The sequence below is a fragment of the Phyllostomus hastatus genome, unplaced genomic scaffold (assembly GCF_019186645.2).
Source record: "Phyllostomus hastatus isolate PE091 unplaced genomic scaffold, TTU_PhHast_1.1 phas_scaffold_12, whole genome shotgun sequence".
Taxonomy (NCBI): Eukaryota; Metazoa; Chordata; class Mammalia; order Chiroptera; family Phyllostomidae; genus Phyllostomus; species Phyllostomus hastatus.
The window spans coordinates 1,617,955-1,644,847 of record NW_025334007.1 but is presented as its reverse complement, the minus strand read 5'-3'; the positions used below and the strand labels follow the sequence as shown (position 1 = coordinate 1,644,847).

Genomic DNA, 26,893 nt, shown 5'->3' with positions numbered 1-26,893 from the left:
CTTCTATATGCTTTTGTTTCATTTACTCTACTGAGAAAGTCATTAATAAAGGTAATGTTTACATCTGGTTTTTATTAAAATTACCAGAGAAAGGTGAATTATGTCCAGCCAGGTGATTCCACTAAATGCTCAGAGTTGAAGATAATTTTGCTGGTTTTCAAGACCGAGGCAAAATGTTTACTTCAGCCCTTTGATGTTCACAGGCCAGCCAATGTGTGCGTAGCTGCGCCCAGGCGGCACGGCCATGTCAGGATGAACGTGAACCAGCAGCACAACGTCGAGGCAGGTTCATGACACTGAATGTCTTTACCCAGTTATTCACACACTAATTATACTACTATAGAAGGTGTTAGCTATCTATTAAATAGCAATACTGAGCTTGTGAAATTTGTGACTTTTATTTTTTATTGAATTCATTGGGGTGACATTGGTTAATAAAATCATATAGGTTTGGAGGTACGATTGTTAATACGTCATCTGGATGTTGTATTGTGTGTTCACCACCCCGAGTCAAGTCTCCTTCCATCACTATTTATCCCTTCCTTTACCCTCCTCCATCTCCTCCACCCACTTCCCTCTGGTAATCACCACACTGCTGTCTGCCTATGAGGTTTTTTGCTTAATCCCTTCACCCTTTTCACCCAGAGCCCCAACCCCATTCCCTCTGATAGCTGTCCGTCTGTTTTTTATATTTATGAGTCTGTTTCCATGTTGTTTGTTAGTGGATTTTGTTCATTACATTCCACATGTAAGTAAAATCATATGGTACCTGTCTTTCTCTGACTGGCTTATTTCACTTAGCATAATGCTCTCCAGGATTTTTAAATATAATCTAATTTATGAATAAATAATTATATTCATCACGCATCCGTCAATAGAGGTATTACTATAATTACTCCTGACGATGCAGAGACTGATACTAGCCCAATGTACAGATGGGGAAGTAAAGGTTCGCCTGGGTCAAGGGCACGCAAAGGAGGCTGCAGAGGGGTGATCGGGTGAACTGGCTCTGGAGCCTCCTTCACATCGTGCTGCACAGCCTGTGCTAATATCTTTTTTTTTTTGGTAGAAAGGGCTTCTTTTATATCTATTTGTCATTTCATTCATGGCATTAATTACCAGAATGGAAGAAAATGAAAGTAAAAAGAAGCTTGCTTAGTGGGATTTTATAGAAATTATCATTAATCAATACTTTTACTTTTTCTTCTCACCTAAATAAAACAGGCAGTCACTACTGAGACAATCTTCCTTAGGATGAGATTCACATGGATGACGGAAACCATGATACTTGGTTTTAATAATGAAAGAAACACAGTGAGACTCAGTTTCCCACAGACACATAGTGGCAAGGTGCAATGAATGACCAAATGTTTTAAATATTTATAGTGTTTCATTAAATGTATGAGTCAGAGAGCATGATATAACCTAGGCCCTCCAAAAAGCAAACACTGCTAAAGTAGAAAAGCAATATCAAATTGTTGAAAGAAAACTTTTAATAATGTGTACAGACATACGTAAAGGTGTCTTGTTGCGTGGCAGTAATGAATACTAATAGGTCATAGGAAGAACATCAGTGCTATTCAACTCTCAAGGTTTATAACATTTCTCAGAGCTCAGGGATTGCCCTGTGAAATATAAGGGTTAAAACTGAGTACCCAATAAAAACAATGACACCAAATGGGTAAGATTCTCACCATCACTGTCGCCTCCACCCTGCCACCTTTACTGTCCCTACTTCCACCACCATGGCCAGTGCCCATGCTCAATTTCGGAAAGTTTCCTCCCAGCACCTGTGTGGGTGGTTAATCCCTCTAACCCGCCCCCCCACCCCCCTGCACCTTCTCACCCCAATCAGCACATCCTCTTTCCTCCCAGCCTTCATCACTCCTCCAAAGACCCAGTTGTGAATCCCGACACTGGGCTTCTGTCTGTAAATCTTACACACTAGTAGAGTAATTTCCATGGGAGAATGAAGTGAGGCAAAGGCCTATCTAACAGAATCATATAAAGAGTTTTTCCCCCTGAAACAAATGTGTTCATCCTTCTCTCTACAGCATCACCACTGACACCAATAGGTGCACTGACACCTTGGGGCATGGGAGAAACCAAAGACAACAGGTCATCTACGTTTCTCAGAGTCCCCACTGATTCTGAGAGTGACCATTATATTCCACACTGCAACCTGGTCTTTGGAAACCACTGTTTTTGGTCTGCAGCCTCAGAATGAGTACTTTAGAAAGAACTCACCTGCAGAGTTCCCCTTTCAACTGCTTAGACGTGAAAGGCAGTTTTTAAACCTCCCTCAAAATTAACTGTGTATTAATATTTATTTCTCCACTGAATGGAACGTGAGAAATACTGTTGTTTTTAAAAAGATATTCTGTGAAGCCAATATATGCCATGGTTTTCAAAACCCTGATTTATTTTTTCCCTGCAGCCGTGTAGCTCCACAACAATTTAATTATTGATATTCTTCAACTATCCAGAACAAGATTAAAGTTCAAAATGCAAACAAATTCATTTGAATTTGGAGAGCATAAATTCAAAATAGTAACAGTAACATAATAAAGAAGCTGCATGGCTGGATGCAAAAGACTCTTGAGGCAAATACGTTATGGTAACCCTCAATTCAATCTCCTTGATTAAATGCTTACGAAGCAGACAAAGAAACTCACAGAGGTCGTCACAAACCAAGGACGACTATTAACTACAGTAACTGGAAGATGGTTTAAATTATCTTTAGTGAGAATGGGAGCTGTGGACACTCTGAGATCGTATTCATTTATAGGGCAGTAAACGCCCCCTCCCAACTTTAATCACTCTGTCTCTATACAGCATCTGGCACAGTGGCAGGCACATGCTGGTCACATGGTAAATATTCCTTGAATGAATAAGTGGCATCACTTAATTATCCATCAAACGTTGGGAGACACAGTACAAAAATGCAACCACTTTCCCAATCAGAAATACCAGACTTAAGATGATAAAAATGTCAGATTCTATTCAGTGTGCTCAGGTTGAGCCAGCCTAGTAATTTCATTTGAATCATTTTTTTTTTTTTTTTTTTTGCCGTAAATCAGAATGCCATCAGTTTCCCCTTTGTTAGATCAGTTACTGTTTCTCAAATGGGGAAGTAGCATTTTTAAAAAATTTTTCCTGCCTCAGGACCTTCCTATTCATTTTCATTTGATAGAGCTAGCTGCGTGACTGTCCCCTCCCCTCCATTCAGGGCTCTCCTTACATATCACTCATCACAGAGGCCTTTGCTGACCGGCCACATACACACAATAACTTACACATGTTGCTTTCTAAATCTTCCCTGACTTTTCCCCTATTTATCATTTTATGTCATCTGATATGATAAACATATTTTTTAATTGTCTGTCTTCCCCCCCTCCCCGACTAAGATCGCAAGCTCAATAACAGAAGGAGTTGGTTGGTCTGTTCAATGATATTTCCCTGGTCTCTAAAATAGTGCTGGGAACATAGAAGGTATGAACTATTAGATGGATGGGTGAACTATTAAACTTAATTTTCTAATTACCATTTTTTATCTTGTGAAAAGGCGTGGTTCCAAAAAAACACTACCTTCTACTCTCATTTCTATGAATCCTGGACTTTTGGCTTTTCTGTTTATAATGTTTATAATTCAAGCCATAGGAGTCACAAATTTTATGTTATTGAAACAGGGATTATCCACATATTAACTGCATATGTACAGAAAAAAAAATAGTCATGGCCAGCCATATCCAGTTGAACCTGATCAAATAACCGTATTAATAACCACTGGTTATTCGGTCAATAATTGTCAAGACTCCCTAATTGACAAAGACCCCCTAAGATGGGTTGTTCCTGTTTTCTGGGATAACTCTGAATCATAGAATGCGCCTGCGCGCTATTCTATGATTCATTATAATAACATTATAATGAAATAACATTGTTGGACTCCCTTCTCCAGTAGCCAATCAAGAAAGTCATGGGAAACCACGCATGCGCAGTAGCTTTGAAATCCAATTCCTTGTACCTGCGCAGGAAAAGCCCGCCAAAGACTAGCAGGGGGGCTTCTGCCCCTATAAGAATAGAATCCCCCAGCCCACGTGCCCTTTTTTTCCCTCTGCTCAGAGCTGGCTCACTCCCGTGTCCTGTGGTGTGTACTATCACTTAATAAACCTCCCCTCTTTCTTTATGCTATAAACTTTGTGTGTTCGGTTCAATTCTTTGTTCTCGATCACTAAGAACCTGGTTACCTGTGCACACCTGTGCACACCTGTGACAAAATTAATGAGCTTATTCATAGAGAAGAATATCTTCTGCTGTCCCTAGGCCAATTGTCATCTTCTACTTCCATGGTCAGAAGTTTTGTCTTTTGCTTCTCTTTCCCTCACTTCCCACCACCCCAAGGCAATTTTGCAGCAGAAAAGGAAATAAAACAAAAATAATTTTGCCTACGCGTCTTAAGGCTTTGAACTCCAGCATGTCAACAGACAATGTCTTGTTTTTATTACTGTATTTTAATGATGCAATTAGGGGTATTTTGTTCTTTCATTTCAATTTCATAAACATGGTTGAAGATTTGTAATTGACTAATAGTCACGTTTGTCCCGCAGTACACAGTGGCTAGAGATATCTTACCAATTTCTTTATTCTATTAGCTTTCACTTTATCACTAATTCACGTCCATGAAGATACCAGAATTGGAGAGGAAAGGAATTAATAATGAAAGCATCAATGGAGAACAGAATAAAAATGAGGAAGAAGGGAAGGAGAAGCACCCATACATTTATTCTGTTACTTATATACCTTTGCAAGTGTGTTTTAAGTGTTTCATTTGAAAAACTGAAACAGCAAATGTAATTTAGTCACCCTCCTCTAGTTCCTTTACCCCCACAGAAAATATCCACAAACATTATCCTTTGCAAAGACAAAAATGAGTGGGGCGGTTAGAACAGACTGGAGAAAAAAAAGAGTGAAAACTATAAAAAAGGCAAAACTACGTAGTATAATTAAAATACCCCATTATAGGAGACCATTCTGCGTGACATGGGCCCAGCTGCCACTCGGAAATGCACAGGACCCACGCCCACAGATAGGTTCTCCCATGGGGAATCAGGCCTGCAATGCACCTAGGCTGCTTTGAGTCTTGCCCTTGCTAAAAAACTCCCTCACCCTGAATTAAGGACATTTACTGCAAAGTGACTTCCTAAAATCCATGCTAAACCTTCCAAGGATGAGTGTAACCGGTTGGACCACTTTTCCCTTTTCATTTGCAAATATCCCTCTTCTGTGAGTGATTAGCAGCATCCTCTCCTTTGTTTTCTGTAAAAGGTAACCACCTAAAGCGAACTTGTGCATAGTAAATGAGGACCATCATGTAATGTGTCCAGAAAGGCTATGAAAGCTCATGAAGCAAGGGCCAGGCTTTTGTCTCCTCTTGAGAGTGAAGCCGCCCCCACTTTTTCTCCACAGGATTCGGTAGTCCCTGTGAATTTCTTTTGTCTCAGCTACAAGGCCGTGGACCCCACAAGTTGGGATCCGCAACACCCCATGGCTAATCATCATATTTATAATGATGACCGTTCTTTACATTTTGTAACCCTGCTGCTTTAGCAAACTACTCTTTCATACCCTATCTCAGCCAATGTCCTTTGGAGGTTTTCCAGACTCACGGAGGTGTCGCTGTTTCCTAATCAGAAACTGAGGACTGTGGAGGCAAATAGGTGTGCAAGAAAGTGAGACCTTATCCTTAGGTAAATTAGAACGTACTTAGCATGAGGTGAAAATGAGGGCATTTTGTTACCTCTGTTTTCCAAATTTCTTGTGCTGTGTGGTAAGTGCTGCTGGTTTCTTTGGTCAATCGTATTTCCTAGATGCAACCCTTATAAAGGGAGCGTCTGCATGTATGTTTTATGCAAGGATGCCTACATCCAAAGCAAAAAGCATCCTGACTGTCAAAAAGGCCAAAAAGGGAACTAAAATAAATATAGCAGGAATGGTTTATAAACTACCATATTTTCAGACTATAAGACGCACTTTCCCCCGAATTTGGGGGGCAATGAGGTGCGTCTTATAGTCCGAATGTAGCTTATCTGGCTTACTTTTGGCACGGGGTGGGGTGGCCTATGTTATTTGTTATTAATTATTATTTTTAAAGATTGTATTTATTTATTTTTTTTAGAGAGGGAATGGAGGGAGAGAGAGAGAGAGAAACATCAATGTGCAGTTGCTGGGGGTCATGGCCTGCAACCCAGGCATGTGCCCTGTCTGGGAATCGAACCTGCGATGCTTTGGTTTGCAGTCCACGCTCAATCCACTGAGCTACGCCAGCCAGGGTGATAATGTTATTAACTATTTTACCACATTTTTTGCTTCAAAATTTTCTTTCTTATTTTCCTCCTCTACAACCTGGGTGCGTCTTATGGTCCGGTGCATCTTATGGCCTGAAAAATTAAGTAAATACTGTGCTAAGATAGCAGAATGCACTCACATATTAGCACAGCTACCCTGGCATAAGATGCCAGCATCTCTTACCTGGGCCATTGCATGTCCTCTCTGCTTCCAGTGGCATTACTGGGATTTCCTTTACCTGGCCGTCCCCTGCCTAAAACTGTCGGACTGCCTTTCCTTGCACTCCCGCTAGAACTCAAAACGCTTGTCTTTTGTCCTGATTGACAATGGCATCTGTGACCAGACCCCCTACCTGCATTTCAACCCCATCTCATACCTCAGCTACCTAACCTTCCCTGCTGCAGCTCTCTGGTCACGCTGGCCTTTTGGTTCCGCTAACCAGCCAAGCGGTCCCTATTTTAGGGTCTTCATGTCCTGCTGTTCCCTCCGCCTGAAAATGTACTTCTTCCTGATTTGCAAGCGGTGGTTCCTTCTTATCAGGGAAATTTGACAGTAAATGGCATCAGCCCAGAAACCACATTCGTGGATCACAAAAGCTAAATAATATAGCCCGTCAAATAGTCCCTTCCCTATTAGCATTTAAGCTCTTCAGAGAACTTAGTCCTACCTGGTATTTCCCTCGTGTTCTTTTTCTTATTGAGTGTCAGCCCCTCTAGAGATTCAGGAGATCTGGAACTTCGGCCTCTCGTTATTCTTACTGTGTCCCCAGGGCCTGGAAATGTGTCTGATATCTCAAGGCATTCCATTAATATGTGTTAATATTTGTGTGCATGTGTATATGTAATGTTATATATAGTATTCTACATAGGAATATATGCATAGATATATATCACAAGGAATAGACATCAAATATAATGTGGTTGTTGATAAATAAGTTGGCAGATAATACTTATCGTCATCAAGTATAACTATTCATAGATTTTAGTTATGAGCCTATCTGTACTAACCAATTACTTTTACTTTTGTTACAGGATAGCAAGTGAAGAGTTCTGGCATGGCTTCGGTCGTATCTCATGTGACTAGACGAACGTTAACTGGCATTCTTCTCATCACTAGGTCTATGTTGAGGCAAGGATGATGGCTTCCGGCTGGGTCTACTCACAGCCTGCCTTTGGGAGAGAAAGGAGGGGCATGGACTAATCCATCTCTGTTTATGGCAATTTACCCGGCTTTCCTATTCTGCAGTAATCACGTGTTTGGAGACAGCAGGTGACACTCCCAAGAAGCTAATCAACATGACCATGGTAATAAAAACTGAACAGGTAACAATTTATTAAAGCATTAAATAAAACCCAGAATCATTCATTTCTAAATACAGACAATGTCCTATGGTCATAATCAGCTTTTTATTTCCTCAAAAAAAAAAAAATCTACCACAAATCAGGTCCAATGCAGCTTTCATAATGGCTTATCTCATTGAGAGTTTAATAGATTGTATGCATGAATACACACAAAGTTAGTAAAAGTAGTATGGGATATTTACTATTATTTATAAACTCGCAAGAGGTTTCTCAATGTGCTTTGCTTAAATAATATTTGGCGGGTGTGTATTTCAACAAGTTGTCAAGAAAAGACTATGTGTTGCAGGTGGTTCCATACTCGTGTCTCATTTTTTTAAACTCTACATATTACCAAAAAGCTCTGTTAGTGGAAAGGTCGCGCTTGCCCTCTTGGTAATTATCCTAAAAGCTTCAACGCAAACCAAAGTTCCCATATCTTCCTAAAGGACAGACTATGTTCTGTATGTCAATCCTAGCTAAGTAGTGGTATTATCATTTTAAGTCCCCACCCTCCAATAGGATGCGAGTGGGAAAATTACCCACACACACCCGTGTGTGTGTGTACATATGGTCATGATTCACCTGCCTTGCAACTCAGTCTCCAGTTGCAATTAATTAATTGACGAGTCTGACTAACTAATGTCACACTGTTAGTCCTATTGGAAAAGAGGAGTGGGGACCAATGTGGGGGTGCTCAGCCTCCAGAAGAAGACGGGAGGACAGAATGTGGGAAAAGCAGCAAAGGCGGAGGATGGATTTGAAACACTTTCAGACTTGGTTAGAGGTGGCTCTATTTAAGTTGCACAGACTGGAGCCATCCAAAGTTGTAACCTTGAAGAACTCGCCTATGACCACAAGCAGGTGGCTCTAAATCTTATGATTTTTGATTTGAAGTGGGTGGAGTAAATGAGTTGACCCTTGCGTATGGGGGGATATGGTCCAAACTCAATAGTTATAATATGGTTATTATGACCCTCACCTCAAAGTTTAGTTGCAATCCTCCAAATGGTCACAGCAGGGGGAGATGTCAATAGGCATAGACTAGTATCTCCTGGCTCGGAATATGAGTATGTGTGGCAACTCTATCTCACACGCACCTTCCTTATTCTTTCGGAAGAGATGAGCTCCGCCATGTGTATTCCCTCCCTACTGTCACACTAAAATTTAGCACTGGAATCGTGGGCCTCCCAGCATATCTAATGAGTTTCTCTGGTCCTGTTTTAAAGCTTTTAATCTTCATAAATAACAGCCAAGTAAACTTAAGGCACTTGGACAATTTCTTTAGCTTAATGCATTCAAATCCACAGTTGGCACTTCATTTCTTTTCGTTTAAAAATAAATCTATCTTGTCTCGATAGGCTCTACATGAATACACACTCCCAACAATATAAATCAGAGCAACGCATCGCGAATGATGAGATCTTACTTGTTACCTTTATAAGAAAAGTGCCATTTTTCAGAAATGTCTCCCAAATTCTTTTCGGATTAAGTCAGTAGATTTTCTTGACAGACTTCGGAACCATGCAGTACTTGCATTAAGGATTTCCAAACACAGATGAGAAACTTTCATTTTTTCAAGAGGATTTCCGTAAGCATGTGAGAAACTATTTAGTGTTTTTGAGGGCTTTTCCTTCTGAAGAGAAGTTCCCTGTCACCTGTATGCAGTAGGCGGTTCTACGTACAGGCAGCCCTCGGTTTATGGCGCCTCATCTTATTGTGCTTCACAGATGCAGCGTTTTTCTACAAATTGGAGGCAAGACCCTCAACAAAGAGATTACCACTGGCTCCATTGCAATACTGACTGTATCCAGTGGTCTGGAGCCAAGCCTGCCATAACTGGGCTATGCCTGAATGTGGTTTCCTATGTATACTTTCCTGCCTCCGATCGTCACTTTTTAATTTGGGGAGAAAAGTGGAAAATATTAACTAGGAGAACAATTTGGCAACTGCTAGCACGTAATTCTGTGGAAACTGGCCCCTTCTATCCAACATCTCCACTGCAATTACGAAAGTGAAAATCAAAATGCCTAGTGATAAGCCCATGAAAATGTGCCCCGCAGGGGAGCTCCTCCTGATATCGACAGGAAACTGTATCGGAATAACTGTAGCGTGCCAAGGGAGGCCACTTTTAGAAATCAAAAGCACTTACTTGCTTTGCTTCTCCATGCTAGCTACCCTGAGGCATTCCCATCTTGAATTGAGGAGATTCATTTGCTCTTGCACTTCCGTTTCTTCTTCTTCTGATAACTTCCCTGTTCCAATGAGCTGACTTCCCAATTGCAGGACATTACCGACCCGTCCTTGGTGGGACGTCAAGTCCATCATGTACCCCTGAGGAGGAGAGAAGTTGACAGCAGTGATTAACACTTCCTGTACATCAGTAAGGTTTTGCTTATTTTTTTCCTAAATGTGTAGCCCATTTAAAGTATATTCCCAGTAAAAGTATTTTAATGTTTTATTCACAGAAACCCAACAGTATTTTCAATGTGATTATAGAGAATGATTCGCTTAGGTCACCTTCTGCAGAAGCGGACCCTGACATTAGGTTTGTGTGCAGGAGGCTTACGAAGGAAGATGTCCTACAGGAGACCTGCGAGGGAGCTGAAGGTGCAGGAAACACAACAGGGTAGCAGAGGAGGGACGGGAAGGATGCAATCTCGGGACAAGTGTCCGACAAGTGCAGTGATACCACACAGGTAGTCTGGAGTATAAGTTACAGCTCAGCGTTGCCTTGACCCAAGGGAAGGGAGCTGGGCTGTCACATTGCCATGAGAGTCGCTGTGCAACCACCTCTCGGCACCTGCAAGTGGTGCTCACCAAGTCGGAACTTCAAAAGCTGGCTGTTGGCGTGCCAAGCCCAACACACTTGTTTGTTTCCATCCCCAAAGAAACACTAAATTGCCAAGGGAAGTGCGTGATTGTCTAACCAGTAGGCTGCACGCCTGAAGCCAATACGAAATACCAGTGAAAGAAAAAAAATAAACCCCAAACTAAATCACAAAAAATACCACGATGCTAGGCAGGGACTGGGATAAAGGGACTCGCCATGATGACGAGGCACACGCTTTGTCTCATAAATTGATGTTTTGCTTTACCTCATGAGTATGAAACTGTTCTTTCACTTCCTCTACATCACTGGAAATCTCCCCCTGTGCTTGCAAAGTGTCCTCGGCGGAGAGAAGCCACGAGAGCACTTGCTCTAGAGCTGTTTGGTAGCTGTCCAGGTTTACTTCAGTCCCCGTCACCGAGCTGCCAAATGACTTGTCTTCGGGAGCTCCCAAACGCTGAACAATAAAAATAAATTGGGCGTTATACAATTAGTGTTTTTGCAGACTGTTCCAGTACATTAAATGATAAAATGAATGAAATATTCAAAATGCGAAAAATGTCCACGTGCATCATCAGAGACGTGGACTGCAGACTCATAAAATCACATCCCTGCATTTTAACAGCCCCACAAATATATTGCAAATTTTCAAATGCTACCGGAAACCCACTTCAAGTTAATATTTTATTAAACTTCTTCTGGATTACTATGAAGAGTGGGTGGATACATCATTTCTTCATGTTATGCTATGAATTTTCATCCATAGGTACCTTTTTTCACTTCATATTTTAAATGCTTTACATATACATTATTGGTATTATATTTATATACTTTGCAATGGCATTAAATGAAACATCTCTTGCCCAAAGCCATGAGGTAATAAAATATCTCTGAAAATCTACATAGCAGAAGAATTATCAGTATGAAAATAAGAAAGGGGGATAAAATTGGAAAAGAAATATTTATACACCTGAAATTTCTAACAGTATAATAACTTTTAGGAATTAAGCCTTTATTTCCAGAAGGCTATGGTGTAAATAGCAAGATATTATCTTAAGAGCAGTAAAATATAAAGTATGTGCCTCCTAATTCAATTTGCAGGAAGTTAAGTGAGAATCTCAATGGTTGTCTTGAAATTTCTGCTGGGACCCTAAAGCTGAGAACAAAGGATAAAAAGTGGCCATGATTCTCAGGAGAAGATCCAGGCCACCAAGGTGAAAATTGCTAAAAGGTGACTCCCACGCTGGGGTGTCCATGGAGGATTACTCCATAATCCTCAATCCATTACCTAGCTCAGAGGGGTATGAGAAGCAGCAAGGAGATTGGAGAATTCCGGTGAGAAAACATTCCTTTGGAGGGCTGTGCATGCCCACACCCTCTCCCCACTGCCAGGCAAGTAGTGGGGACTTCAAGACAATCGTCTAGACAGGATAGGGTAGTTTCCAGGATGGAACGCTGACCTCTAAATCGGCCTGCGTTTCAGAAGTGATGGGGCCAGTACCAACCAATGACAGGAGACATCTCTTGAGATAACCTATGCTTCTGCTGCTTTAGCCTTAGGGCGACCATCAGTGGCAAACATTTGAACAGGTAAGAACACGGGCCTGATTTCTGTTTGCTTGGGTCAACGGCACTCATGCTAGGTTGCTCGGCTTCAAAAATCCTTCGAGAAGGACCACACTCAACAGGGTTTCCTGCTGAGGTAAGGAACACAGGCAAACTGTTGACATATAGCAGAAACAAAGCAAATATACTGGAAAAATAGAGAAGAATCTTCTGTTTTCTCCAAATACAGAAAGCCAGCCCTGGGCCCTAAAAGCACGGTTTTGCAAAGGTACCGAAAGGCAGTGTAGAACACTCAGAAGCTACCTGGGGGATTTCACAATCTTGCCTAGAGAAAATCTATCCTCCTTTTTTTTTCTTTTTGATGATAATACTCCCCTGGCATGTCTGCCTGGAATTTCCAGTCCCCTCAATGCTGAGCCTTATCCCACTGAGCTGCTCTTCTGATAAATGCTCCAGTGTTGAAACTTTAGCACTGTAAGTATATCCAACTATTAAGTCCTTTAAGGTGGCAAAACATAGTGGCAGTCTTCAGTGGGATAGTTTCATCAAATGATGTGCTCTCCGCTTCTAGAGAAATGCCAAAGACACGTCATGCTGATCGAGTCAAACTCACCCAAGTCTAGCATCTCAAACGGCGCGTAGGTGCCCCAAGAGGGTTATTTGCAAAAGCCTTCCACAGTCAAGGCGATTTCTGAAAGCCTTAGGGCTTAGAACAAGTTCCAAGGTATATATCCCTTCTGCCCATTGCTAATGACTATTAATAAAAAAGTATCAAAGTCAGTGCTCAGCGGGGAAAGGTCACAGCAAGGCAGCCTGGGAAACGTGAATAGGTGGGACCCGCTTCATGGCTGCGCAACGTGAGCAGCTGCACAGTGCCCACATCTCCGAAGAACCCCGTGCTTATTTTATCTGTTTTTTTTTGACATGGTCACCTTAAACTTCTGAATGATTTTGTCACTGAACTTGGGTTTTATAAGCAAAGTCCAATGGGGTGATGAAGTATGCGCATGAGCAGAGAAGATAGCTACAATGTGTGTGTCTGCCTCATCTGCATGCATACATATTGTTATGTCCCAGGGGCACAGGATTCCAGTGGACCCACAATAGGTGGGAGGTGAGTGCAACTCCAGCAAGTACAGGGTAAGCGTGGCATGTCCATGACTGAGTGAGTGAGGACACAGAAAGCCCGGGAAGTCATGCTCTCTATTTGAAAGAGACCCTGCTTCCAAGCCAGAAAGGAGGCGACACTAAGGAAACACAAACCACCAGGGAACACTATCATATCCTTGCTCACTCATGTTTCTCTCCTGTGTGGGCCAACCACTTACGCTGAAACTGGTGACATGGAAAGAAAAGGGAAAGACAAGGCAAGCCACACTGCCTTTTCCTTTCAGCCCTTCTGCACTCAGCAGTAAGCGGAGGGTAAACATTGGCAGAACATGCACCTATCAAGAAATGAAATGGCAGCTGGGTGAGTTGCATATCGTTTCCATGTTAAGAATGAAATATGTGATACAAGCTACAAAATACAAATTGGCTGGTAACAATGATTCTGCATGAGTTAAGTGCTCTTATATTTGCATTTATAACCGCAATTGCACAACATAACGAGCAGTAAAACTCATGCTAATATTTTAAATTTTTAATTTTCTTTATTCAGTATGATATGAAAGAGCAAACAAACACACCATGGAAAGTCAAGAGAGAGACCACAGAATAAAGAAAACAGCTTTATACTTTAGTGACTTGAACGGTACTTTCCTTCCTGCTTCTTGAACAAGGGGTTCTGTGTTTCATTTTTCACTGGGCCAAATTCTGTAGCCAGCTCTGTGAGTAGGTGGAAAACAAGTAAAATCCAATCCTGAATATTTTGACTTCTCTTGGTTGCAAGTGAGAGGTGACAGGGTTTTATTATGCTCAGTAGAGAGAACAGGGCTGTTCAACCCAAGGGTCATGCAGGCCAACAGTCAGTGTTTGAATCCCTACAGACCTGAGCCCTAATTTAACAGGGTGCAGCCAAGAGGGGGGGACCCCAAATAGGGATGTGGAATGGGGCCCAGAACTCAAGGTGTGCAGGAAATATTAGGATGTCCTCATCCCCCCCAACCCACACAGGTGTGGGTTGGGGGAAGGGACAAATGGAGCAGGGCCATTGAGAGCTGTTTTTGCATAGCAACAGCTTTACAGCTACCCTCTGGTATGGTCATTTAACACATCTATAACCTTTAACTGATTGCATAGATATGTTAAATAGCTGAGGCCATGCTCTGAGCCAGGGAAATGGAAGTAACTTCCCCACCAAGACGTAACTGGGGGACAAGTCCCCCAAGTTACAGCACCTGCATGGGAGCTTAGAGAAGATTGGCTCCTTGACATGTGGCCACACCTGCCCAGAGTCACGATAGCAGCCCAGAAAAGCTGGAAGGATATGAGAGTGCTTGCAAGTGTAGCCGATTGTGGGAGGAGTTGGAAATGGGGCACCAGAGGAAGATTGGTGCTGGGATTTAAACCCAGATGTGGCAGTCATTGGAGGGAGAACCACATGGTTTTGGCAGAGTGGAGACTCCTGTGGCCATTGTGCAGAGAGGACCACACAGCTGTGGCAATAAAAGGAGAGCCACATGGCTTTGCCAGGGTGAGGACCCCCGCAGCTTTAGAAGGAGGAACCACCACCCGGCTTTAGCAGAGATCCCGGCGACTCAGCGGAGGGTGCCGGGAACCCAGGGAGGTCTCCCAGTCAAGATGGAGTACTAACTGGGAAGAACCAGAGGACTGCCTGAGCCATGGACTTCTATTTCCTTTCCTGAGATACGGTACCCCAGACTGGGCAAAGGGGGAAGGAAGGACTGTGTCTGTTTGTGCGTGTTTTAAGGGACTTTAGGATTTTTTGATAAAGACATTAGGTCACTACTTCAAGTCTGTATAGCATTAAATAAACATTTCCTTTCCTTTTCACGAATCTCTGGCATTGAGAGATGTCTTTCCTATAAGGCGGTGGACATAACGAACCTGGGGGGTTCCTTTCAGTAATAGGATATTGCCCTCCACCCCAGCTTGTTGTTCTGTAACACTATTGTAAGCCTTGCTTTCCTCAGACATAAAATGGGAACAATGATGTTCCCCTACCAAAAACGTGGAAACAATTAAAGGAGAGTACATAAAGTACTCAGCAGAAATCCTGACCATGTGTAAGAAGAACCCAATAGTGTGTTAAGCTGTAATTATTATTATTAGCATCTCGTATACATAAGAACCATTTTGAAGCACAACCTGCCCCTGAGTTACCTTCTGAAGTCACTGCCCAAATTTCAAGTCAGACAGTTGTAGAAAAAAAATGACCCAAACAACTTCTAAGAGCAAACGTCAACTAAATTCAACGTTCTTTGAAACTTTGAGATCAATCTAGCTCCTATTTAAAAGTTCTTAAAAATCATTAACATTGTGGAGTTCAGATAATCTTCTCCAAATGCTAAGCTGTAAACAACGCTATTACTCAAGTAGCACAACGCTATATTTCAACATCGTACCATCCAGATTAAAAAAGTAAACACTTTATGATTTATGGATATTTACAGAGGCTTGAATTTTGGGAGAAAATTTGAGAAGGCACATCTTTATATTCGAGGACATGATGTCTAGTAGTCATAAATTGTGAATCTAAATGTTTTGTCTGATGATGTTCATAAAATCAAAACTTCTCAAAGACAGCCTTATTAAAATTAAATCCAAACATGAATAAGCTCAGTAAAATTACATACATAACTCCATTAATCATTATTTACAGCCATAAATTTAACTACAGATGCATATGATTATGCTCAAAATTGTCAACTGTGCTCTGAGTAATTCTTTGTCTACAACCATTGTTTTTCAAATTGTCAGTCGTGATCCATCAATGATACATGAAATCATTTTAGTAGGTCATGACCCAGAATACTCTATTTAAAAAGAAATAGACTAGGTGACTATATATAGTAAAGGATATTAACTAGACTTAGTGTGGTGATCATTTAGCAGTGTGCACAAATACGGAATCATTGTGTTATACACCTGAAACTAATATGTTGTATGTCAATTATAATGCAGTTTTTAAAAAAGGAAGCCTGCAAGTCAGGATCCAAATCCACACCTAATGAGCACAAGCCCGCGTTCTTGTCACTATACCCCATTATGTCTCTGGAATAGCCACAAGTTTATGTTGAAGAGAGCCAGATTTCCATATTCTGCTGAATGTAACCATTAACCAGGAAAACTTATTGTAAAAAATAAATCAACAATGTTCATGTTAAAATTAATAAATAAATAGAGCAAAAATATCAGACTGTGTCCTGTAGCTTAATGATTGGTGTTTTTGTGATTTTTTGTTTCGGATATGCATATATATGCATACCTAGGTATACACATACATGTACATATGTTCTAGGTCAAGATGAAAAACCATTTTGTAGTTTATTTAACTAAATAGGAAATGGTTCTGGAATTGAAGTGCAGGTAAACCCATGGAAGAAGAAATTTTTGTGAATTCCACATTTGCGCATTTTCAACTTTTTTATATTTTTAATTTTTTTAAATTACTTTATTGTTGTTCAAGCACAGTTGTCTGCATTTCCCCCCCACCACTCCCCCCACCCCAGCCAAACTGACCTCCCTCCCTGCTCCCACCCTCGCCCTTGGTTTTGTCCATGTGTCCTTTACAGTAGTTCCTGAAATCCCTTCCCCCCATTGTCTCCTCCCCCCTCCCCTCTGGCCATTATTAGATTGTTCTTAATTTCAATGTCTCTGGTTACATTTTGTTTGCTTCTTTCTTTTGTTCATTAGGTTCCAGTTAAAGGTGATAGCATATGGTGTTTGTTAAAAAACCCATCTTTAACAGAGAATTTGGAAACAAACAAAGATAAACAGAGAAGCTTACCCTTTTGATTACAGCTCCACAAAATGTGTCTTCATGCCATAGTGTTTCATATTTCACCCAAGCTTGTGGTAGCTCTGGTATTTATGAACTAGCATCAAAGGAAATGTGCTAGGAACTTGGAGATGCCACCAGTACCATCCATTGGAACCATTTTCCCCTACCTTTTGATCTTACTTTAATTTCTGTCTTTATTGCGGTAGTTTCCTTTTCTCTGCAGTACATTGGCCAAATGATTCACATGACAGGCACGACAATGGACTGATAAAACAATCCTGGTTGTTTTCAAACTTAAAAGCACTAACATTTACTCAACAGATCCACATACTTCAGAGGCTTAATTTTGCATGAAGAATTACTAGGTATTGTTATCTATGTTCCTGAAGATGTTGCTAATGCATACAAGTGGAAGGAAGAGTAGAGAGGGAAAAGTAAAGCAAGAGAGGACAAATGAGTGTATGTGTTAGCCCTGCAATGTCCAGGACAAAAAAATGCCCGGAAACTCATTTCCAGTAATAGAGATTGTTGCCCTGACTGGTGTGGCTCAGTGGATGGAGCGCCCGCATGCAAACCAAAGGGTCACCAGTTCGATTCCCACTCAGGGTACATGCCTGAATTGTAGGCCAGCTCCCCAGTTGGGGGGCGTGTGAGAGGCAGCCACACGTTGATGTTTCTCACCCTCTCTTTAAACAAACAAACAAATAAATTGCCATGATGAAATATCATGTAATAGCCTCAACACTACTTTATACATAAATATGTCTTAACACCCAGGTGACTATTTGTCTGATCTTGAGTAAGTTATTTCACCTGTCTGCATCTCAGTGTCACCATCTGTAAAACAAAGAAAAAAAAATATCTCGCCACAGGATTGCTGAAAAGATTTCAAGAGATGATGTATATAAAATGCTAAGCACATTCTAGTTTCCAAAAAATGCTCTGCAATGTCAGTATTTGGGGACCAATGTTCATTGAAATGGCATATGGCTTTTATGAGGAAACACAGTTGAACAAGCTGCGTGTATTTTTAGAAGCATGATTTGGCAATTCAAGCTGAGATAAGTCATCAAATGGCTACATACATAGGTAGTGAAACCAGCAATCCAGCAAGCCGCAAAGCTCTTAGCAAAATACCTGGGATGTTTCCAGAGGCAGCATCTATCACTGAGTAGTTTTACATTTCTGTTGTAACTGATCTATTTTGGCAACTTCCCCAAATCCAACCTTAAAATGTGACACAAGGTTTAACCTGGATAAAGAGAGTTTTATGGTTCTTGAACGTATAAATGTTTCAAGGACATTTGAGGATTTTATTACTCAGTTCTTTTAGATGTGTCGTATTTCTTGTTTACAGAGTCTAAGTCAACGCATGCCGGGTGAATGTTTGCTATATTCTGTCATCTTTTTATCCTTCAGTATACCCAAGTGTATAAGATGGGTCCATTTAAATGAAGCTAAACAGAAAGGGTAATAAGATGATCACAGCCATTTCCACTTTGTTCACAGTTCAGTTGATCAACTTCATCTTTTTTAAAAAAGTGTATTTTTCTTCTCTTCATTTCCACAACTCAAGATTCAATGGCTTTGAAACTACTAAGAAAATACCTGGGCCCTACTATGTTGGTGAGCCAGAACTCAAGTGTAAGTTTTGAAATGATGCTTTCAAGACAGACGCTGGTATCACACTTAACAAGGGGACAACAGAAAGGCAGTGAGGTGACACAGCCCAGGTTGTGGTAGGGGCTTGCATTTTATGACAGGGGACACTGAGCAAAACGTAAAGCAAAGATATTTTGTAAAGGAAGGCACGTTCCAAATACCCTGGTTGAACTCTAACCCTTCTATAATTCCCATCACTTGCCTTCAATTTTTAATATCAGCAAAGTTAATGTCCTTTTCTATTACAGAATGTCTCACAGAAATGCTACATTGTGCTTAGCATGCTATTTAAGAAGACAAAAAAAAAACCTACATCATCTGTACGCATATGTGTTATGTATATGAGTGTATTTACATTTTTAAATGTAAAAGCTCATCCCAAACCCCACTGAACAAAAAGGTCTGGAACCCAAAGTGTTCATCTTGCTATCAAAACGCTGGCCACTGCAAAGACCACTGGTCCTCAGAAATCTGTCCCCCTCTACTTCTTCCACAGGAGTAGACAGTTTAGGTTACTATTTGGCTATCTAGAATATAAACTACAGTTCTCAGCTTCCCTTGCAGTTAGGTACGGCATGTGACCAAGTATTAGCCAGAGGGAAACAATGTGTACAACTTCATTGTCCAGACCAAAGAACAACAGATATGGCCCTGGATGGTGTGGCTCAGTGGATTAAGTACTGACCTGCCAACCAAAGGGTCACCAGTTTGATTCCCAGTCAGGGCACATGCCTAGGTTGCAGGCCAGGTCTCCAGTGGGGGGCATGAGAGGCAACCACACATTGATGTTTTGCTCCCATTCTCCCTCCCTTCCTTTCTCTAAAAATTAAATATTATCTTTAATTTTTTTTTAATTTTTTAAAAAAGAGCCCTGGCTGGAGTAGCTCAGTGGATTGAGTGCGGGCTGTGAACCAAAGTCTAGCTGGTTCTATTCCCAGTCAGGCCACATGCCTGGGTTGCAGGCCACGGCTCCCAGCAACCACACATTGATGTTTCTCTCTCTCTCTCTTTCTCCCTCACTTCCCTCTCTAAAAAGTAAATAAATAAAATCTTAAAAAAAAAAAAAAAGAACGGATATGCCCTCCTTCTTGTCTTTTCCTCCTTCCCATAGGGTGACACAGACATGCAGATGAGCTATCCTTCATCACAGGTATGAGGACAGATCTGAGAAAGTCACAGAGCAACAAGGCAAAAGGACTCTGGTCCCTGGGTGAGCAAGCTCTGGGAGGCCTGGAACATGCACATCCAGACCCGAGTTTAGTTAACATACATACTTCTGAAAGAGAAATTAACTTGTTTCTTAGATAATCCATCACTAAGTTGTGTCTTTGTCACTTTCCACAAAATGCACTGCCATGCTGTAAGTCTCCAGGAGCTGAGATTTTACTATAAAGATATATGCATTTCTAAGAGCTAATATATGATTTTCAAATAAACTCTCTACCATAAAATTGTATGTCCATCTGATAATTCACCCTCTCTCTAAAACATACCCTCAATAAAGTTTCCAGTTCATTTTGCTTCGTCATTTTACAATCCATATACTTTTAAAAATTATCCCCAGCTTTACTTAGATGTAATTGGCATATTAACATTGTGTAAATTTAAGGTGCACACTGTGTTAATTGGATACACTTTCATAGTGCCAATATGACTGCTACTGTAGCTTAAGCTAACACATCCATCACATCACCTAACTGCCATTTATTCTTTGTGATGAGAATATTTAAGATCTCTCTTAGCATTTTCTAAGTATATAATATGGTATATATCTTTAGATATTGCACCAGCCTTTATGTTCCCTGAAGGCAGGGACTCTGCCCCCATGCTTAACAGACAATTCAGCACCAAGATAACTAATAAATATTCAACGGATTAAAATATTTGGGGTAGCACATTTTAATTCATCGTTAAAACTATTTTTTTCTTTTAATTTAGGGTCTCATATAAAATATGTTTTAACCAATGATCATGACTTGAAAAATGGGTGTATCATGGTATAAAATATTTGTGATTTAAGTATGTACTTCCCAATATGGCAGGTCATCAAATAATATTGTTTCATTCAATATCATTTCATTATAATGTTGATGGAATGCTACAGGAACTTACCTCCTGTTTATATTCATTAGACTATGATGAAAATGGCTTCTTTGTGAAATGTTTCACTTAAAGTTGCAGAACCTACAGTTGACATTAAGTGAGCACTTACTATATTCCCTTTGATCATCTGAGTGTATGTTTACTTTTTATTTCCTTTTCTTTCTCTGACTTTTCTAATTCTACTCTTTCATACCATTAAACATACATTAGCTTTTTCAGTTATGCTATCTTCTACTCCTTTATTTTCTGAAAATAACAGAGCCCTACCTATAAAACCAAAAAGGATGAAAAAGAAGTAACTATTGCTATGATAAACTCCCCTAAACCCATGGAAGTTTCAGAAAAAAAAATAGAATATTTAAATAGATTTAAAAAGTATCTAATACAAAAAATACTTTTAATTAACAGAGATTACAATAATGTTTAATAACTATCAGTGGGCTCCTGTGTAAACAACATTCTCAGAAATGTATTATATAATGTGCGAAGGGTATTGGATTTGGTGATCCACACATCTCATATAATTCTCTGAGTCACTCTAAAAGAGGAGCCCATTTCCCAGGCGAGGCAACTGAGGTCACACCACGAGGTACCAGAGGATAAACTGGACTACCTGTAAACCTACATTCCTTCTTGCCATTCTGAAGGGCTAGGGGAATATTATGGGATGCATGGATTCCAGAGAAGGAAGATGAACATAATAACTCTGTCATTACTTTGGTATGTTTCAACAACTTTAAGTCACGATTTGGTCGGAATTCACATGTTAGGAATTGAAACAATCAGGGATTTTCTAAAAAGTGACTCTGAAATAAGACAGTTACCAATGTCTGGGAAGACCAAATCAATTCCTGATGTAATTTCCCTCAACTCTACTTTCAAGTAGTCCTAATGCATATATAAAAAGTCTTATTCTAATCACTTTTATCAATATCTAAAGTGAATATGACACATACTAGATGATACTTATAAAATCAAAAGAATAAGTATATTGCTTTAGGCAAATGGTTTTTACTTAGCAAAATTTTTCAAAACTAAATATTTTCTAAATTCATGTATATTACTGCTTAAATAATATACCCCCCAAAAAGGACTGCAGGCTATAGAGTTTGCTGTAACACATACAAACTACCCAACGGTGAACTATGAAAGAAAACTAATCATTATGTATTTCCATGTGGCCACTCGAAATGTTTTTGCTTTATTTCATAAATCATTTGCAGTTCTCAGCAATTTATTTGTTTATTCAACAAGTCTATGTCTAACTAAATTTGAAGGTATCACATTATATTCTACAAAAAATATTCAAACTTATCGACATCTGCGCCAACCTCCTCAATTTCACATTTCAATGCAGAATCTTATTCTTCCTGGTATGGAATCCGAGGACCCATCATCCTTAGACCTTCAGCTTCATCAGTAAAAGGCCCCACAGTGAGTATTTTCAGTTCTGCAGGCCACTGTTGGCCAGTTGCACCTACTGAGCTCTATCATTGTAGATGGTGGCACAAAAGCAGCCAGAGATGATACGGAAGTGAACGAGCATGGCTGTGTTCCCATAAAACTTCACTTATAAAAACAAAGCAGGTGGCAGACTGATTTTGACTCTCAGGGCCATAGTTGCCAATTTCCGATATTCTATTGGCTCCTTGTATTTAACCACATTCACTTTCACGGACTCGAGAACATCCTCCTGTTGATTCTTTCCAGTCTCCCCAACCTCACCAACCCTAATGGTTACTAATGGTTGAACTAGCCTTCTTGAAAAGTTCACTGCAGCCCCTCACCCCACCCCTTCCCCTGCTTGTAACCACGTCTCAAAGGCGTCACACTGCACAGAGGCAGTGCTCACCCTCAGGGGACTTCAAGTCTGCCTCACTTTATAAGCGGTGTGTGCTCAGAAAAGACATTGATCTCAGATTCCCGGTACACACCCAAAAATGGATGTGACGATATTTATGCACAGGGTGCCTGTGAGACTCACGGATAATATATACACATACCTTTTAGTAACATTCGGTATCACCCCTCCCATTCAACCTTTATAAAACTGCGTCTGTTGCCTCACTCTTCTTAATCAGTACAATGTAGAACAGAGAAATAAAAAGTAACATCAATAAAAGGGAGTTCGGATTGGCTGAGATTCTAGGATGTAAAACATACGCAACTAAAGGAACACTTTTGCCTAAGTAGGTAATTTTTCTCCAGACATATGGTCATTTCCACTTCCTTCGGGGATACCAACTGCTTGAATTCTCCATTACCTTTCACACACATCACTACATTCTTTTGTATTTTTTCTTTATTTATTCGGCATGCTTTCATCACTTCTCCATCTTCCTAAAAGGGTGGTGTGGCACATCCTTTAGGAAAACCCTCCCAGTAGCCTATGAGTGCAGAAACTTGTTTATTCTGTTCACTGTACAGTGCCTGACACGTAGCGGGACATAACAGACAGCTGCTGAATAAAACAATAAATCCCCTAACACATGCCAGATAGCAATTTCCCGTACTTTAAATTAATATTGGCACTCTTTTACCCTAAGGGGATTAGACCAAAGTTACTGCATCTTTCTAAGTCAGAGCAGAGAGATGAAATAACATCTTACACTGATGCTGTCCTCCTTTGGGCACGTTATGAGAAGGCAGGTTCTTTGGAAAAGACAATGATGTGGGAAAAACAGGAGGCGGCAGGGAAACAGAAAGACCAAATCTGAGATGGGCTGACTCCGTAAAAGAAGCCACAGGCCTGAGTCTACAGGAGCTGAGCAGGCGGGGCTGTTGAGGATAGGACAGTGCGGATGTCACTCATTCATAGGGACATCCTACATTGGAGCCGACTCAATGGCGCATGAGACATGCTTCCTGTGAACAGTGTAACAGGGCGCAGCCAAGAGGGGGGCCCCAAGCAGGGATTTGGAATGAGGTCCAAAACTCTAGGTGTCCAGGAAATATATAGGATGTCCTCACCCCTTCCCCCACAGGTGTGAGCTAGGGGAAGGGACACATGGAGCAGGAACATGCAGGACTGTTTTGCACAGCAACAGCTTTGCAGCTAACCTTTGGCCTGGTCATTTAACATATCTATAACCTTTAACTGGTTGCATAGATATGTTAAATAGCTGTGGCCACACTCTGAGCCAGGGGAATGGAAGTAACTTCTCCACAAAGACATAACTGGGGAGCAGGTCCCCCGAGTTACAGCGCCTGCATGAGAGCTTGGAGATGATTGGCTCCACGCCATGGGGCCACACCTGCTCGGACTCACAGTGGCAGCCCAGTGAAGCTGGAAGAATATAGGAGTGCTGCCAAGTGTTGCTGATTGTGGGAGGAATCAGAAATGGGGCTGCATTGGTGCGGGGATTTAAACCCAGACACGGCAGCCATTAAGGGGAGAACCACAGTGCAGATCCCCCTTGTAGCTTTAGTAGGAGAACCATGTGGCTTTGCCAGAGTGCAGACCCTGTTGCAGCTTTGCCGGGAAGAACCACGTGGTTTTGGCCAGGGTGGAGACCCCCACAGCTTTGCAGAAGAGAACTACGGGACTTGATCCTGGCCGACGACAGAGCTGATGGTCAGTCGGGAGCCTGAATCTACTTCTTTTCCTGAGATACAGTACCCCAAATTAGGGCAGAGGGAGAAGGAACGACTGTGTGTGTCTGTAAGTATCCTAAAGGACTTTGATATCTTAGTGAAGACATTAGGTCACTACTTTAAGTCTGTATAGCTTTACATAAATATTTCCTTTCCTTTTCACAAATCTCTGGCATTGAGAGACATCTTTCCTCTGGCAGCAGACAATGGGAACCTAGTGGGGGTCCTTTCGGTAATAGTATATCGTACCCCCCGTTGGCCCTGTTCTGTAACAACAGTACCTGTAGCCTTCCTCTGTGTACTCTGTGTCCTTGCTGTCTTTAAGGAAAGACATCCTTTGTTTAAGGCCTTCAAAGGTCGACAGTCATAAGGCAAATGTTAATGATATTAAGGCCTGGGAACACTCTGGGTAGATTTCATTATCAGCTGCAAATGCTGCCCTCTGCCTCAAGGCAAGTAATAAAAGCCCAGAACAGTCAGTGCTCAGTTCTTCCGGCGTAGGTCACCGAGGAGGGTGCACACAGACAGTCAGCTGAGGCAACGGGAGAGAGTGTGCTTCCAGTTTGTGCTTCAGGGTCCTACTGGCAATTAAAGTTTTTTAATCTGAGGTCCAGAGAACTGAGCAGAATAAGGGCTCATTGGATGTGATAAAAATAAGAGACATGAAACCTTTTGACAAGTGTTCCTCTTGTTCTAACGTTTTTCTGACATCTTGAAGTGCAAGACTCAAATGGCAGAGTGGTCAGCAAATCACTGCCTGCTTCAGCAAAGATAGTAAAAAGGCATTTAAGGGTATATACAGAGTGGGGAAAAACAGGTTTACAGTTGTGAGTATGCAAAACACAGACTTTACTCTTGTATCATTATGTATTAGTTATTGTATTATGTTCCATAGGAACAACTGAAAACCTACTTTTGCCCCACACTATATTGTAAAATAAGGTGATGGAAACATGAGTAGCAAAGCAAAACAGAGCCCCAGGTGAGGCTGACATAGAAAATACATGTCATAAAGATATATATATATATATATATATATATATATATATATATATCCATATCCCTGGCTGGTGTGGATCAGTGGATTGAGCAGTGGCCTGCGAACCAAAGGGTTGCTGGTTCGATTCCCAGTCAGGGCACATGCCTGGCTTGTGGGCCTGAAACCAGTAGGGAGCATGAGAGAGGCAACCACACATTGATGTTTCTCTCTCTGTCTTTTTCCCTCACTTCTTCTCTCTAAAACTAACTAAATAAAAAAATATATATGTATATGTGTGTGTGTACATTATTTATACCCACACGCAAATATAATAATATATAGTATTATTATTGTTGAAATGACTTCTCTTTCTTCTTCAAAATTGGTTAAAAGCCGTCCAGTGAGCAAGATCCCTCACAAATGATTTCACATTCACACCTTCTTCGTTATTCCTAGTGGCACCACCCAAACCACTGTTTCTCCACCACGGGCTCCCTTGCCCTCGTGAGACCACTGAGCAGTATCGGGAGACAGTTTTGCTTGCAGCTGCCGGGGCTGGACGGTGCTGCTGGTACCTGGGATGTGCAGTGGGGAGAGGCCAGGCATTCTGCGAAACATGCCCAGCAGCAGCCCAAGGACTATCACCACGCCACTGCCCCTCCTCCAATGACAGACGGCCAGGCCCAGTAGCAGTGGTGACACCTGAAGATTCAAGTGCCACTTGAATCATGCCCTGAAACAACATTAGAACCACTTGAACGACAGTCTCTCCAAATTGCTTTCGTCTCTTCCATCTTTTGCTTATTTCAATCCACGTCAGCGCTGGTGCCAATGTTCGCATTGCATGTGCTACTCTATTATGCAAGAACTTCCAGTGATTTCTACTCTTAGAATGAAGCCCCAAATTCACCCCCTTTCGTGTAATGGGCTCACATGTTTTCTTCCATTCTCTCTTTCATGGCTTTGGAACCCTACAAATCACCCATTTCATGTTGCACCTTCCTACTTGTTTATTTCTCCTGCAATGAACATATTAAAAACAAAACAAACAAAAATGCTCTTCCAAATATACTGAAATCATACACTCCTTCAAGTTCCAGCTGAAATGTCATCTCCTATATGACTTCTTTTGATCCTTTACAATAATGTTTTCCAATTTTATAAGTTGTTCATCTCCATCAAAATGATATTTGTGAATGCACATTCCACATTTTTAAAATAACTTGTTCAACAGCAAATTTGAGAACTCATTCAGTTTAGCTATGCTCTTTACTCTCACCCTGTCTACCAGGTATTTGTTTAAAACCCTGGCTAATAAAATTTAATCTTCTCTCGTCTAAATCTGCATTTTTTACAATAACAAATGAAAATATTTTATATTTACAAATGGATTCAAAATCTCACAGAATGATTTTGTTTGTAATATTTTAAACAGATGTACTTTTTTTGTTCCTTTGCAAGGAACCATGAAAGATTAGATGTGAAAGACTGTATAATTGACACGCTTATGATGAGACCATTGCCAAATACCCATTTTTGAAATGCTGTCTCCATGGCATGGATTTCTGATA

The 26,893-nt window shown here is 41.0% G+C and overlaps 1 protein-coding gene across 2 annotated transcripts in view; it reads right to left on the bottom strand.

Moving 5' to 3' along the window:
- The window catches only part of DMD (dystrophin), a 1,939,942-nt gene that overhangs the window by 1,380,939 nt on the left and 532,110 nt on the right, over positions 1-26,893 (bottom strand). For both annotated transcript variants that reach the window (XM_045855895.1, XM_045855896.1), the window contains exons 10-11: positions 10,781-10,969; positions 9,835-10,016 (exon numbers count right to left, since the gene is read on the bottom strand). In XM_045855895.1, coding sequence (XP_045711851.1) covers positions 9,835-10,016; positions 10,781-10,969 — 371 coding nt within the window. The remainder of the gene's footprint in view (positions 1-9,834; positions 10,017-10,780; positions 10,970-26,893) is intronic.